Source organism: Balaenoptera borealis (genome assembly GCF_965194805.1).
Source record: "Balaenoptera borealis genome assembly, chromosome: 4".
In the NCBI taxonomy this organism is placed as follows: Eukaryota; Metazoa; Chordata; class Mammalia; order Artiodactyla; family Balaenopteridae; genus Balaenoptera; species Balaenoptera borealis.
Genome location: NC_138861.1, coordinates 95802488 through 95818162, shown reverse-complemented (window position 1 = coordinate 95818162; position 15675 = coordinate 95802488). Strand labels below are relative to the sequence as shown.

Sequence of the window (15675 nt, the reverse complement as noted above, 5' to 3'; positions counted from 1 at the left end):
CAAAAAAAAAAAAAAAAAAAAGGAACAAACCTAAATTTGTATTCATCTAAGCAAGTCTTTATTTTGCCTTCATTCTTTTTTTTTTCTTTTGTAAAAAATATATTTAATTTCTTTACGCATATATACTCAGATAGTACATAATACTCCCTCAGTGTATCAAGTGATCAGATATATGCCTCTCCCCTGTTTTCACTTGGTTACTCCTTCTCTTCTTCCTCTTCCCCTCTGCCACATTAACTTTCCCTCTATCCTCAGCTCCACAAGGTAGCCCATGTAACTACTATATAACCTGCCATGTTTTTCTTCTCATATGTAATGGTTAGTTTGATGTGTCAGCCTGGGTAGGTTATAGTACCCAGTTATTTAATCAAACACTAGTCTATTTGCCTTCATTCTTGGAAGATAGCCACTGGGTATGCAGTCTCAGGCTCACAGTTATTCTCTCTTAGCACAACGCACAAAATGATGTTGTCTTCTAACTAGCATTTTAGCTATTGGAAAGTCAGCTCTCAGTCTCATCCTGGTGCCTCTGTAGGCAATTTATCTTATCTCACTATATAATTTTCAAAATTTTTTTAGCTTTTGTTTTGTGCAGATTGACTATGACATGTCGAAATTCAGATTTCTTTTCACTTAATGCTCTTAAGAATTGATTATATTTCCTAAATCTGAGGATTATTTCCTTTAAGTATAGGAAAATTATCAGCTATTATCTTTTTGAATAATGTCACTTCTCTTTCTTATGCATCTAAGCATGTTACATCTTCTCAGTCATTCACATTGCTTATCTTCTCTTTAACATATTTAACTTCTTTTTTTCCTTCTGTGATTCTATTTGCAAAATTTATATAATTCCGTTTATATGTTAATTGATCCTTTTTCTTGACTCCTTAGATATTTGCATTGTCTCTTAAGTGTTCATACTTTAATTATTTTATTTATTTATATAAAACTATATATAGTTAATTAAATTTTATTTTGGCTTATAACCCGGATATCTGTACTTTTTGGCAATCTGACATTTCTGTCTCTTCTGTAAGTTCTTGCTCATGATTGTTTCTTTTATTTGTGTGATTTTTTTTTTTTTAACTCTGATTTTATTTCTTCTGGAACATTATCTATGGGATTCCTGTAAGGCCTGACTGAAAGAAGCGTTTCTCTGGAGAGTACTTGCATTTGCTTCTGCCTGGTGCCTGAAGGTACTTATACAGGATCACTTAAAAATAAATTCTCAGCTTGAAAGGTTCAGCTCACTAGCTGCAAATCCAGACGAGGACCAGTTTGTGAGTATGAATTCTCAGGAGAGATTTCTTTTTCTTTCCATCCAATGCCAAAATCCCAACAGACAAGTTTCTTTGTTATTTTTTCCCTATAGTAAATGTATTTCTCTTTTACTTTATTCCACTAGTGGAAGTGCAATTGAGCACAATAGGCCTTGGAAACTGTTTTATTATTATTACTAAATTTGAATATACATATACCCTTTGGTCTAGCAATTTTTCTTCTCTGTATATATTCAACAAAAATGTGTACATAGGTAAACAAAAATGTTCATGGTTGCATTAGCTTTACAGAACAACCAGATGTAGCCTAAATACCCATCAATAATAGCATAAATAAATAAATACTGCTATAGTTAGAATACAGAATATTATACAGAAAATAGGTGGAGTATAGTACTGCTGCTGCAGGTGGAAACATAACAGAACAAAATAAGCCAGACACAGAATGTCTGCTATGTGATTCCATTTGTATGAAGTTTTAAAGAGGCTAAACTAATCTAAAATGTTGGGTGTCAATAGGATGATAGACTCCAGGAAAAGGATGGGATAAAGACAGGGAGAAGTTACTGAGAGTGGTCTCTGGCAACAGACCTAGGTTACAAAGGTGTATTCACTTCGTTATTATTCTTTGAATACTGTGATGGTTAATTTTATGTATCATGGCCATGGGGATTGGGGGGTGCAGATTCTGGGTGTATCTGTGAGGGTGTTTCCGTATAAGATTAGCACTTGTATCAATAAACTCAATAATGTTGGTGGGCATCATCCAACCCCTTGAGAGTCTGAATAAAACAATGGGTAGAGGAAGGAGGAATTTATCCTGTTTTGCTTTCTGCATACCTTCTTGGGCTCATCTCACATTCTCACATTCTCCATCCTTTTGATTGGTGAGCTGAGGTTTACACCTTATAGGCTCCCCTGGTTCTCAGGCCTTCAGACTTAGACTGATTATACTATTGGTTTTCCTAGATCTCCAGTTTGCAGACATCAGATCGTGAGACTTCTCAGTCTCCATAATCATGTCAGCCAATTCTTTGTGATAAATATATCATCTATCATCTATCTATCTATCTATCTATCTCCTACTATTGTTTCTCTGAAGAATCCTGACTAATACAGATATATATTTATGATTTATGCACTTTATGTCTGTAAAAGGCTTAACTAAAAAATAAGAAAGAGAAAGTATGTATTGAATTATACCTCCAACTTCCTTATATCCCCTCACTGACCCATTGGGCACTTAAGATATAAAGTATAATTCTCAGCAAGGCGTACTTAGCCACACAAGGTCAACTGCTTACCTTCCTCTCCAACTAATGGGACATCTCTATCCCTTGCTCAATCCAACTCAGCCACATCGATATTTTGTTTCCTTCATATAGCAATGTGTTTCCCAAGTTAAGGCATTTCCATGTGCTAGTCCTTCTTTCTGGCATTATCTTTCCCATACTTGCAATATTTTAGCTTCTTACTCAACCTTTAACTCTCTGATGAATGTCACTTTTAACAGGACACTTTAATGGATCCTTAAATAAATTGAACATGAAATTCGCTAAGAAATGAGAATTTTATATATCTTAAGTCTGAAAAGTTTATTTTCATCATGCAATCAATTTCACCTCAGATCTCAGGCCAAAAATATATAATTCCCAGACAGTATTACATAAAAAAGAAACAAATATATATATATAATCCTGTACAATGTTGTATCAGTTATCTATCGCTTAGTAGCAAACCTTCCCAAATCTCAGTTGCTTAAGTAATAACCATTTATTTTGTTCATGATTTTGTTGATCAATAATTTAGCCTGATATCATTCAAGTCGTTCTTCTGGTCTCAGTGGTCTTTCTTATGTGTCTGTTGAAAATTGTGAGTTTGCAGTCTGCTTCTCGGTGTAAGCTACCTATAGAATGGAACACTCTCACTTGTTGTCTCTCATACTCCAGCAGGCTAGTCCAGGCTTTTTCTCCTGGTGGAGGTGGAAAGGGAAAAGAGAGGACAGAGAGAGGGAGAGAGAAAGAGAAGAAAAAGAGGGAGGAGAAGGGGGAAAAGGAAGATAATTTACCTTTAAGGATCTTAAAGACAAAGATCAGAACTTGTTTAGCATGCATTGTATTCCATTTTTCAAAAAACTAACAAGTCCAGCACAGATTTCAGAAGTGAGAAAATAAATTTCACTTGTTGAAGGAAGAAGCTGCAAAATCATGTTGTATGTATACAAGAGGTCATTAACTGGGCCACCATTGCAACCAATCTACCACAAATATTAATCAACCAACAAGTATTTATTGAATATATATGTTATACGCTTTATTACCATAAGATATAAGGGATACAGAAGTATGAAATATTACCTCTTTACAATTTTTTAAAATTTAACCAATTTAGTTAATAATAATATAACATTATGATTTTCAATATCTTTTTGCCCAACTTAATTAAGAAATATGATGCCAATTCATTTGTTAAAAACAAAAAAGGGGGTATACTTATACTGCCAGAGACACTCAATGAGAGAAGAGAGGTGTTAAAGTAAGAACATGTCTTACTAAGCCATGTAGATATTTTAGAAGGTAAAGCTGGTGGTCTCATAAGCTGTAAAAATGTCATCTGGGTGAGAAGACAGCCCTTGAGGAAGCACTCACTGGCCAACTGTATCACAAACACAGGAAATCAAAAGAGTAATGAAAACCTTAGGGTGGAGTAATGAGGAGAGAATAGAGAAGAAAGATTGCACATATAATTGCCTCGGTAATACAGAGTTGATAATTCTGAGAAGTATCTCCCTCCCTCTATATTTTCACATGAAATTTTGATTCCATAAGACAAAATGATCATAAGACACCAGCATCAATTTATGGGTAAGAAAACAGATCCACATGGGTATTGGTAATCAAGACATATTGGCTATTCACCACTTTGAGCATCAATATATCAAAAGAAACAAAAATTTACATAGAAATTTTACACACATCAATTATCTACTTGTATGAGGCTGGATTTTTTTCACATATGCCAACCAAAACAACATATTGCAAACAATTGTATGCAGAAGCAGATATGAGGACCTGGATGCCTTCTATTAAGTAAGATACTAATGAAATTTGTAAAAGATAACTTAATGCCACTCTTTCCCCTTTTTTTCCAAAAAATCTAGTTAATTTTCACAAAAATTGTTTTATGGTAGCATGCAATTGCTCTATTATTATTTTACATGAATTAATGCATCATTACTTAAAAATAGTTGTATCTATAATACAATAAATATCAATCCATATAACCCACATAAACCCAACTTAATTGGCAACCTTAGGAATTTTCAAAATTGTAAACAAGTTATGAGACCACAGTACTACAAAAAGTACTTTAACAAAATGAGAAATAGGTTATTGCTGGGTATATTCACTGCAGAAATAAGGGACTTCAGGAAGACTGAAGGCTATAACATTGCCTTATCCTGAAGGAGAGCAAGAAATAAAACTTTAACAGTGTAGCTATCTATTTAAGCAATAGAGTATCAAAAAGTTATTTTATCACTGTTCTTTACTTTCATTTTCTATGATTTTCCAAACAGGCAATATGAGCAAACACACAAAACCATGAAAGGGACAGATGTTTTCTGAAGATAGTAAAAAGTCCAGTACACTTTTGGAGAAAAACAGAAAACAAAGAAACAGAAGAGCAAAACACAGCCAATGTTGAAGGGTCTGGTGTTTATGAGATTGGCCTTTCTTCTGCACTTGAGGTCTTCAGAGTATGGTATGAAGATAATAGAGTGGTCAGGTTTGAATTTATAATAAGAATTTGTTGGCAGTGTAGAAGAGTCAACTGGACCATCAGGTGGAAGGCTTCTATAATAATCTTGGTGGCATGAAGAGGGTCTTTACTAATCAGGGAGTGTGATAATAGAAAACATGTATTAAAGGTATATAAATACATGGATGTGATATGTGTGCTTACCTAACTGGGAAAGAAAGAAACATTTGGAACAAATGATGCTACCTTCCCGCAGAAGCTATGCAAAACTTATATTGCAGTTTTGAATAGGTAATTAACCCACCTGATAAACAACTAAAATGCATTACGTGGTAACAAAACTTAATTACAAACTCCAAGTGTTGTGGCTCAAAAGAGATTAAAGTTAGATTAGTCAGGACATGAATGAGGAAAGGCAGGTGGGAATAAGAATGGGTTTTTGTAGTTCACCAAATAGGGGCTGTTGGTTTGAGAGTAGAAGTGAAAGGTGGTTAAGTTGGAGGTGTTATGGCGAAGGACTGAAAACTAGGTGGGAGTTTAAAAACTTCCTGGAACCACTGAGGAGCTAGCTAGGAAATTACAGGACACAATACAGGTATGATGAATGAATGAATCAAGTCTGTAACATGAGTGAAGAATAGTTAGGAAAGTATTAATCTGGTTAGTGGTGTATATAGCAAACGAGAAACCATTAATCAAATGTCTATGTTTGGATACTTTAAAGCGAATGTAGAGGTAAACTCAACAATTTGAACCTTATAGAAAATTAATAAATTTACCTTATTGCTTATCATTATACAAGTCAGCTTGTCACTCCCTCTTGTGAGAGCACCAGAATCACAACTAAAAGCTGAAGAATCATCAACAGGAAGACACAGGAACTCACCAAAAAAGACACCCCACATCCAAAGAAAAAGGAGAAGCCACAATGAGATGGTAGGAGGGACAAAATCACAATAAAATCAAATCCCATAACCACTAGATGGGTGACACACAAACTGGAGAACAATTATACCACAGAAGTCCACCCACTGGAGTGAAGGTTCTGAGCCCCACATTAGGCTTCTCAACCTGGGGGTAAAGCAATGGGAGGAGGAATTTCCAGAGAATCAGACTTTGAAGGCTAGCAGGATTTGATTGCAGGACTTTGACAGGACTGGGGAAAACAGAGACTCCACTCTTGGAGGGCACACACAAAGTAGTGTGCACATAAGGACCCAGGGGGAAGGAGCAGTGACCCCATAGGAGACTGAACCAGACCTACCTGCTAGTGTGGGAGGGTCTCCAGCAGAGGTGGAGTGGCTGTGGCTCACCATGGGGACAAGGACACTGGCAGGAGCAGTTCTGGGAAGTACTCCTTGGCGCGAGCCCTCCCAGAATCAGCCATTAGCCCCACCAAAGAGCCTGTAGCATCCAGTGCTTGGTCGCTTCAGGCCAAACAACCAACAGGGAGGGAACTCAGCCCCACCCATCAGCAGACAAGCAGATTAATGTTTTACTGAGCTCTGCCCACCAGAGCAACAGTCAGCTCTACCTACCACCAGTTCCTCCCATCAGGAAGCTTGCACAACCCTCTTAAATGGCCTCATCCACCAGAGAGCAGACAGCAGAAGCAAGAAGAACTACAATCCTGAAGCCTGTGGAAAGAAAACCACATTCACAGAAAGATAGACAAAATGAAAAGGCAGAGGGCTAAGTACCAGATGAAGGAACAGGATAAAACCTCAGAAAAACAATTAAATGAAGTGGAGATAGGCAACCTTCCAGAAGAAGAATTCAGAATAATGATAGTGAAGATGATCCAGGATCTCAGAAAAGGAATGCAGGCAAAGATCGAGAAGTTGCAATAAATGTTTAACAAAGACATAGAAGAATTAAGGAACAAACACCTAGAAGAATTAAAGAACAGAGATGAACAATATAATAACTGAAATGAAAAATACACTAGAAGGAATCAATAGCAGAATAACTGAGGCAGAGGAATGGAAAAGTGACCTGGAAGACAGAATGCTGGAATTTACTGCCACAGAACACAATAAAGAAAAAAGAATGAAAAGAAATGAAAACAACCGAAGGGACCTCTGGGACAACAATAAGCAAACCAACATTTGCATTATAGGAGTCCCAGAAGGAGAAGAGAGAAATAAAGGACCCGAAAAAATACTTGAAGAGGTTATAGTCGAAAACTTCCCTAACATGGGAAAGGAAATAGCCACCCAAGTCCAGGAAGCGCAGAGAGTCCCAGGCAGGATAAACCCAAGAAGAAACATGCCAAGACACATAGTAATCAAACTGACAAAAATTAAAGACAAAGAAAAATTATTAAAAGCAGCAAGGGAAAAATGACAAATAACATACAAGGGAACTCCCATAAGGTTAACAGCTGATTTCTCAGCAGAAACTCTATAAGCCAGAAAGGAGTGGCAATGATATATTTAAAGTGATGAAAGGGAAGAACCTACAACCAAGATTACTCTACCCGGCAAATCAAAAGCTTTACAGACAAGCAAAAGCTAAGAGAATTCAGCAGCTCTATAACAAATGTTAAAGGAACTTCTCTAAGTGGGAAACACAAGAGCAGAAAAGGACCTACAGAAACAAACCCAAAACAAGAAAATGCTAACAGGAACATACATATTGATAATTACTTTAAATGTGAATGGATTAAATGCTCCAACCAAAAGACACAGGCTTGCTGAATGGGTACAAAAACAAGACCCATATATATGCTGTCTACAAGAGACCCACTTCAGACCTAGGGACACATACAGACTGAAAGTGAGGAGATGGAAAAAGCTATTCCATGCAAATGGAAATCAAAAGAAATCTGGAGTAGCAATACTCAGATAAAATAAACTTTAAAATAAAGAATGTTACAAGAGACAAGGAAGGACACTACATAATTATCAAGGGATCAGTCCAAGAAGAAGATATAACAATTATAAATATATATGCACCCAACATAGGAACACCTCAATATGTAAGGCAAATGCTAACCGCTATAAAAGAGGAAATCGACAGTAACACAATAATAGTGGGAGACTTTAACACCTCTCTTACAACAATGGACAGATCATCCAGAAAGAAAATTAATAAGGAAACATGAGCTTTAAATGACACAATAGATCAGATAGATTTCACTGATATTTGTAGGACACTGCATCTGAAAACAGCGGATTACACCTTCTTCTCAAGTGCACAAGGAACATTCTCCAGTACAGATAACATCTTGGGCCACAAATAAAGCCTTGGTAAATTTAAGAAAATTGAAATCATATCAGACATCTTTTCTGACCACAATGCTATGAGATTAAAAATCAATTACCAGGAAAAAAACGTAAAAAACACAAACACATTGAGGCTAAACAATACGTTACTAAATAACCAAGAGATCCCTGAAGGAATCAAAGAGGAAATCAAAAAATACCTAGAGACAAATGACAATCAAAACACAATGATCCAAAACCTATGGGATGAAGCAAAAGCAGTCTAAGAGGGAAGTATATAGCAATACAATCCTACCTCAAGAAACGAGAAAAATCTCAAATAAACAATCCAACCTTACACCTAAAGGAACTAGAGAAAGAACAACAAACTAAAGCCAAAGTTAGTAGAAGGAAAGAAAACCTAAAGATCAGAGCAAAAATAAATGAAATAGAAACAAAGAAAACAATAACAAAGATCAATAAAACTAAAAGCTGGTTCTTTTAGAGGATAAACAAAATTGATAAACGTTTAGCCAGACTTATCAAGAAAAAGAGGAAGACAACTCAAGTCAAAAAAATTATAAATGAAAAAGGAGAAGTTACAACTGACACTGCAGAAATACAAAGCATCCTAAGAGACTACTACAAGTAACTCTATGCCAATAAAATGGACAACCTGGAAGAAATGGACAAATTCTTAGAAAGGTATAACCTTCCAAGACTGAACCAGGAAGAAATAGAAAATATGAACACACCAAACACAAGTAATGAAATTGAAACTGTGATGAAAAATCTTCCAACAAACAGAAGTCCAGGACCAGATGACTTCATAGCTGAATTCTATCAAACATTTAGAGCAGAGCTAACACCCATCCTTCTCAAACTCTTCCAAAAAATTACAGAGAAAGGAACACTCCCAAACTCATTCTACAAAGCCATCATCACCCTGATACCAAAACCAGACAGAGATACTACAAAATGAGAAATTTACAGACCATTATCACTGATAAATATAGATGCAAAAATCCTCTACAAAATACTAGCAAAAAGAATCCAACAACACATTAAAAGGATCATACACAATGATCAAGTGGGATTTACCCCAGAGATGCAAGAATTCTTCAATATAGGCCAATCAATCAATGTGGTAAACCATTTTAACAAACTGAAGTATAAAAACCATATGATCATCTCAATAAATGCAGAAAAAGCTTTTGACAAAATTCAACACCGATTTATGATAAAAACTCTCCAGAAAGTGAGCATAGAGGGAACCTACCTCAACATAATAAAGGCCATATACGACAAACCCACAGCAAACATCATTCTCAATGGTGAAAAACTGAAAGCATTTCCTCCAAATCAGGAACAAGACAAGGGTGCCCACTCTTGCCACTATTATTAGACATAGTTTTGGAAGTCCTAGCCACGGCAGTCAGAGAAGAAAAAGAAATAAAAGGAATCTGAATCGGAAAAGAAGTAAAACTGTCACTGTTTGCAGATGACATGATACTATACAGAGAGAATCCTAAAGATGCCACCAGAAAACTACGAGAGCTAATCAATGAATTTGGTAAGTTTTCAGGATACAAAATTAATGCACAGAAATCTCTCTCCTATACACTAACAACGAAAGATCAGAAAGAGAAATTAAAGAAACAATCCCATTCACCATTGCAAGAAAAAGAATAAAATACCTAGGAATAAACCTACATAAGGAGGTAAAAGACCTGTATTCAGAAAACTATAAGACACTGATGAAAGAAATCAAAGATGACACAAACAGTTGGAGAGATATACCATGTTCTTGATTAGAAGAATCAATATTGTGAAAATGACTATGCTACACAAAGCAATCTACAGATTGAATGCAATCCCTATCAAATTACCAATGGCATTATTTACAGAATGGGAACAAAAAATCTTAAAATTTGTATGGAGACACAAAAGACCCCGAATAGCCAAAGCAATCTTGAGGGAAAAAAACAGAGCTGGAGGAATCAGACTCCCTGACTTTAGACTATACTACAAAACTACAGTAATCAAGACAATATGATACTGGCACAAAAACAAAAATATAGATCAATGGAACAGGATAGAAAGCCCACAGATAAATCCACGCACCTATGGTCAACTAATCTATGACAAAGGAGGCAAGGATACACAATGGAGAAAAGACAGTCTCTTTAATAAGTGTTGCTGGGAAAACTAGACAGCTACATGTAAAAGAATGAATTTAAAACACTCCCTAACACCATACAAAAAAATAAGCTCAAAATGTATTAAAGACCTAAATGTAAGACCGGACACTATAAAATTCTTAGAGGAAAACATAAGAGGAACACTCTTTTACATAAATCACAGCAAGATCTTTTTTGACCCACCTCCTAGAGTAATAGAAATAAAAACAAAAATAAACAAATGGGACCTAATGAAACTTAAAAGCTTTTGCAGAGCAACGGAAACTATAAACAAGATGAAAAGACACCCCTCAGAATGGGAGAAAATATTTGCAAATGAATCAATGGACAAAGGATTAATCTCCAAAATATATAAACAGCTCATGCAGCTCAAAATTATAAAAACAAACAACCCAATCCAAAAATGACCAGAAGATCTAAATAGACATTTCTCCAAAGAAGACATACAGATGGCCAAGAGGCACATGAAAAGCTGCTCAATGTTACTAATTATTAGAGAAATGAAAATCAAAACTACAATGAGGTATCACCTCACACCGGTTAAAATGGTCATCATCGAAAATCTACAAACAACAAATGCTGGAGAGGGTATGGAGAAAAGGAAACTCTCTTGCACTGCTGGTAGGAATGTAAATTGATACAGCCACTATGGAGAACAGTATGGAGGTTCTTTAAAAAAGTAAAAATAGGGGCTTCCCTGGTGGCGCAGTGGTTGAGAATCTGCCTGCCAACGCAGGGGACACGGGTTCGAGCCCTGGTCTGGGAAGATCCCACATGCCGCGGAACAACTAGGCCCGTGAGCCACAATTACTGAGCCTGCGCGTCTGGAGCCTGTGCTCCGCAACAAGAGAGGCCGCGATAATGAGAGGCCCACGCACCGCGATGAAGAGTGGCCCCCACTTGCCGCAAATAGAGAAAGCCCTCACACAGAAACGAAGACCCAATACAGCCATAAATAAATAAAATTAAAAAAAAAAAATGCTGACAACTACCACAAACACCACACAATCCAGAAAAATAAAATATTAAAAAAAAAAAAAGTAAAAATAGAATTACCGTATGACCCAGCAATCTTACTGCTGGACATATGCCCAGAGAAAACTATAATTCAAAAAGACATATGGGGTTCGAGTCCCCGTGTTGGCCGTCATGGCGGACGCGGAGCCGGAGGCTGAGGACTGCAGTGAGGATGGCGGCGGCCGGGCTCCCGCAGGCCAGAGCGGCAGCGCCGCGCTCGTGGCCCCGCTGGGCCTCAAGCAGCTGCGGCGGGTCCTGGAGCAGGTGACGAAGGCGCAGCCACCCGCGAAGCCGCCGCCGCCCTTCGTGCTGCAGGCCGCGGTGCGGCGGCTGCAGGACGCGGCTCAGCAGGTCGCCCTGCAGCGGGGCCCCGGGGCCGATCCCCCGCGCCCGCCGCGCCTGCTGCCGCCGCAGCAATTGGAAGCCATTTGTGTCAAGGTTACATCTGGAGAGACGAAAGCTCAGGAGAAGCCGATGCCTGCACTGGCCACCATCCAGCCCAAGATAGCCAGGCCGAGCCATCCGCTCGGGAGACACTGCAGCGCGCTGGGGCTCAGCGTCGCCAACTCTCGGCTGCTCGGGCCGCAGCCCCTCCTGAGCCCCGGGCCACAGCCGCGTTTCCCGAGTCACTCACCTCAGCCTCCCGTTCAGGTGTTCATCCAGAGGCCACTGCTCGCCCTCCGACCCATCCCTGCGCAGAGAGTCTTGGCCTCTGAGGCCCTGAGTGGACAAGGCACCACGCCGCCCCCTCTGCCAGCCTCTGACCCGCCGGCAGGAACATCTGTTTCATCCAGTCCAGTAAATTTATTTATTTCCAGCTCGCAAACATAATGCACCAAGAAACTAAAAAAATCTTTAAAAGTGAAAACACGTTCTGGACGGATATCTCGACCTCCCAAGTATAAAGCTAAAGATTATAAATTCATAAAAACAGAGGATTTGGCCGATGGTCACCCCTCAGACTCTGACGACTACTCAGAACTGAGCGTGGAGGAAGATGAAGACCACAGGGGAAGGCAGGCGCTCTTTGATTTATCGAGCTGCTCTCTGAGGCCCCAAACTTTTAAGTGTCAGACCTGTGAAAAGTCATATATAGGAAAGAGGGGGCTCGCCCGGCACTTTAAACTGAATCCGGGCCATGGCCACCTGGAGCCTGAGACGTTGCTGTCTAAGAAAGCCAATGGGAGCATGATCCCGGGCCCCACGGAGGGCAGGACCACCAGCCTGGCATCCCCGGAGCTGTCCACGCCAGCTCTTCTAAGTGAGGAAGGGGTCCGCTCAGCACGGGGTGGCCTGCAGGTAACGTTTCTGTCTGGTGATAGCGTCCTGATTCCTGCCCATCCTTTTTTTTTTTTTTTTTTAATCTTTTTTTGGCCACGCCACGCGGCATGTGGGATCTTAGTTCCCCGACCAGGGATCAAACCCGCACCCCCTGCATTGGCAGCACAGAGCCTTAACCATTGGACCGCCAGGGAAGTCCTCTGCCCATCATCCTTAAGTTAACTTTATGTTGTCTGCAGTGCTGCCAGATAATCGAGGAGAAGTGTGTCTTCCGTCTAGTGTAGACGGTTTACTGATGGGAACGCAGGCACCAGTCCTGTAGATCCGGTCAGTAAAACTAATCGCAAGCACTCTTGGCTGATGCTGACATGACTGTGGTCCTGGGAAAGGTCCAAGTGGGGGGCGCCAGTCCCCAGGGCTGCTTCCTGGGGCGTCCGCAGTAAGACGTCTGCTTGCCGTGTTCTCTCCTTGCTTTGCCCCTTCTGAAACTCAATCAGACAAAGCAGATACGAGTCATCGTGAGTTTGCATCACCACGTCAACGTTTATTTACTGAAATTTTAACTTACCCAACATGTGTGGTGAGCATTTGTGTGCCATGTACAATAGGTCAGTTATTTAAAAAACAGCAGGTGGATCACTTTAACAAATGGCGGGCCTCTGTGGTCGCCCTCATCCCACTTTGTCTTAAACTTCCTTCCTTTTCCTTTGACTTGTGTTAGCTGTTGTTCGTTATTTGTAGTTTTCAGACGTTAAATAGAGAAACCGGCGTTGGAATTGATGTGACTACTTGATGGGAGTTTGTGACTTTAGGGACCTGGAAGCTGTTGAAAATGCGTGTTTGCCTGCTTCTGGAGACCTCATTCCCAGCAGCGGACGGGGTTCCTGCAGGAGGGCCAAGGCCGGCGGCTGCTTCCGCTTTCACATCCGCTCCTTGGGACCTGAACAGACACCTCCTGGGCCCAGGAGATCTGTACTGAGTGAGGCCTAGTGGTAGAACCATGGGACAGCCCTGTGTTAGGATTCAAAAATATTGTCTCACCTTGCAGCCTCAGTAATAATAGTAATAACAGTGATACCGTTTGTTGCACGCCTGCTTTGGGAGGGGGCATCACGTACATTCTCTCAATCCTGTGAGAGCCCTAAAGGCAGGTGCAGGGGTCCCTACTGGAGACCAGACGCGTGGGGCTCAGCGGGGACGACGGGCTCCCTGTCGAGGCACGCCTAGGACTCTGCCCAGGCTGGGGTTCGACCCAGGTCTTTTGATCTCAAAGCCTGCACTCTAGGCCCGGCTGCCTCTGCTAGGAGGTTCTACGCCTCTCACAGCTGGCAAGAGCCCGACTTTCGAGAGACCTCTAACTTTTCTTAAGTTGTAGTAGGACCGGGATGACCATGTAGTTTGTCACCCAAACCCAGACATTCTGAGAATGAAAGGGGCACTATTAGAATCATTCCAAGAGACAGCAGGCGCAGCCAGGACTGCCTCAGACAAACTGGACGACCAGGCCGGCTGGCACCTTCCATTTCCTTCAAAAATGAAATCTTACACCACAGCAAAAGCAGCTTCTGGATATCTGACTTCTGGAATTTAGGCACCTAGCCTTGCTCCAGACGGCTTTGAGGCCGTGGGGTCCCAGAGCGGCTCCCTCCAACCAGAACTATGTCTCCTCTCCTCTCCTGAGTCGGCCGTGGATGGCCACGTGGTGCTTAAAGCCACAGGCAGACCTGGCGTTCCCCCTGAGGCTCCATTTTAATGATGATTTGGAGGGAAAATTCTTTAAGAGGACACACTTTGTGCTAGCTTTCCTTGTATTTAACCTTCCACCAGTCCTGGGAGACGTAGGTGTATTATTCTTCTTTTCAGAGGAGGAGGGAATTGGCACAGAATGAGGAAATAGCTAGATAGTGTTAGATCCTGATTCTCTTCCCAAAGCTGTGCAAATCCATGGAGACAGAAAGTAGATTAGTGGCTGCTGGGTCTGGGGGGAGGGAGGAATGTGTGATAATGTGTAGGGTTTCTTTGGGGGATGATGAAACTGTTCTGGGATTAGATAGTGGTGATGGTTACACAAGCTTGTGAATATCCTAAAATCCACCTAATTGTATGTTTCCAAAGGATGAATTTTATGGTATTTGAAATACATCCAATAAAAAATAATTTTAAAAATCTAAAAAAAAAAAAAAAGACATATGCACCCCCATGTTCACTGCAGCACTATTTACAATAGCCAGGTCATGGAAGCAACCTAAATGCCCATTGATAGACGAATGGATAAAGAAGTTGTGGTACATATATACAATGGAATATTACTCAGCCATAAAAAGGAATGAAATTGGGTCATTTTTAGAGACATGGATGGACCTAGAGACTGTCATACAGAGTGAAGTAAGTCAGAAAGAGAAAAACAAATATCGTATATTAACGCATACATGTGGAATGTAGAAAAATGATACAGATGAACCGGTTTGCAAGGCAGAAATAGAGACACACATGTAGAGAACAAACGTATGGACACCAAGAGGGGAAAGCGGGGTGGGGGGTGGTGGTGGTAGGATGAATTGGGAGACTGAGATTGACATATATACACTAATATGCATAAAATAGATAACTAATAAGTACCTGCTGTATAAAATAATAAAAATAAAACTAAAAAAAAAAGTCAGCTTATCTCATTAACTTGCATGTTATTACAATATCTTTTATAACTTAATGCAAAGCATAAGCCAAGTGGGGCTGTCATTAATTTTTTAATTTCAAAAAAAAAAAGAGGAAGAAAACAGTTTACCTAACTTTGTTAAAGCACCATTTTTATTGAAGCAAATACCTAAATTGTGTCATAAATTTCATTTTTTTCTTGCATTTTCAGAAATAAATACCTATAAAGACTATGTATGTGTAAAATCTAACAAATCAATAAAAATGTAGTAA

The 15675-nt window shown here is 39.8% G+C and overlaps 1 protein-coding gene across 1 annotated transcript; it reads left to right on the top strand.

Annotated features, from left to right (window-relative positions):
- The first annotated feature begins 2818 nt into the window (after positions 1 to 2818).
- Positions 2819 to 13249, top strand: LOC309627382 (uncharacterized protein). Its single transcript, XM_082389292.1, has one exon. It carries the CDS (start codon positions 11599 to 11601, stop codon positions 12295 to 12297), a length of 699 nt encoding a protein of 232 aa, XP_082245418.1. The 5' UTR covers positions 2819 to 11598; the 3' UTR covers positions 12298 to 13249.
- Positions 13250 to 15675: the final 2426 nt, after the last annotated feature.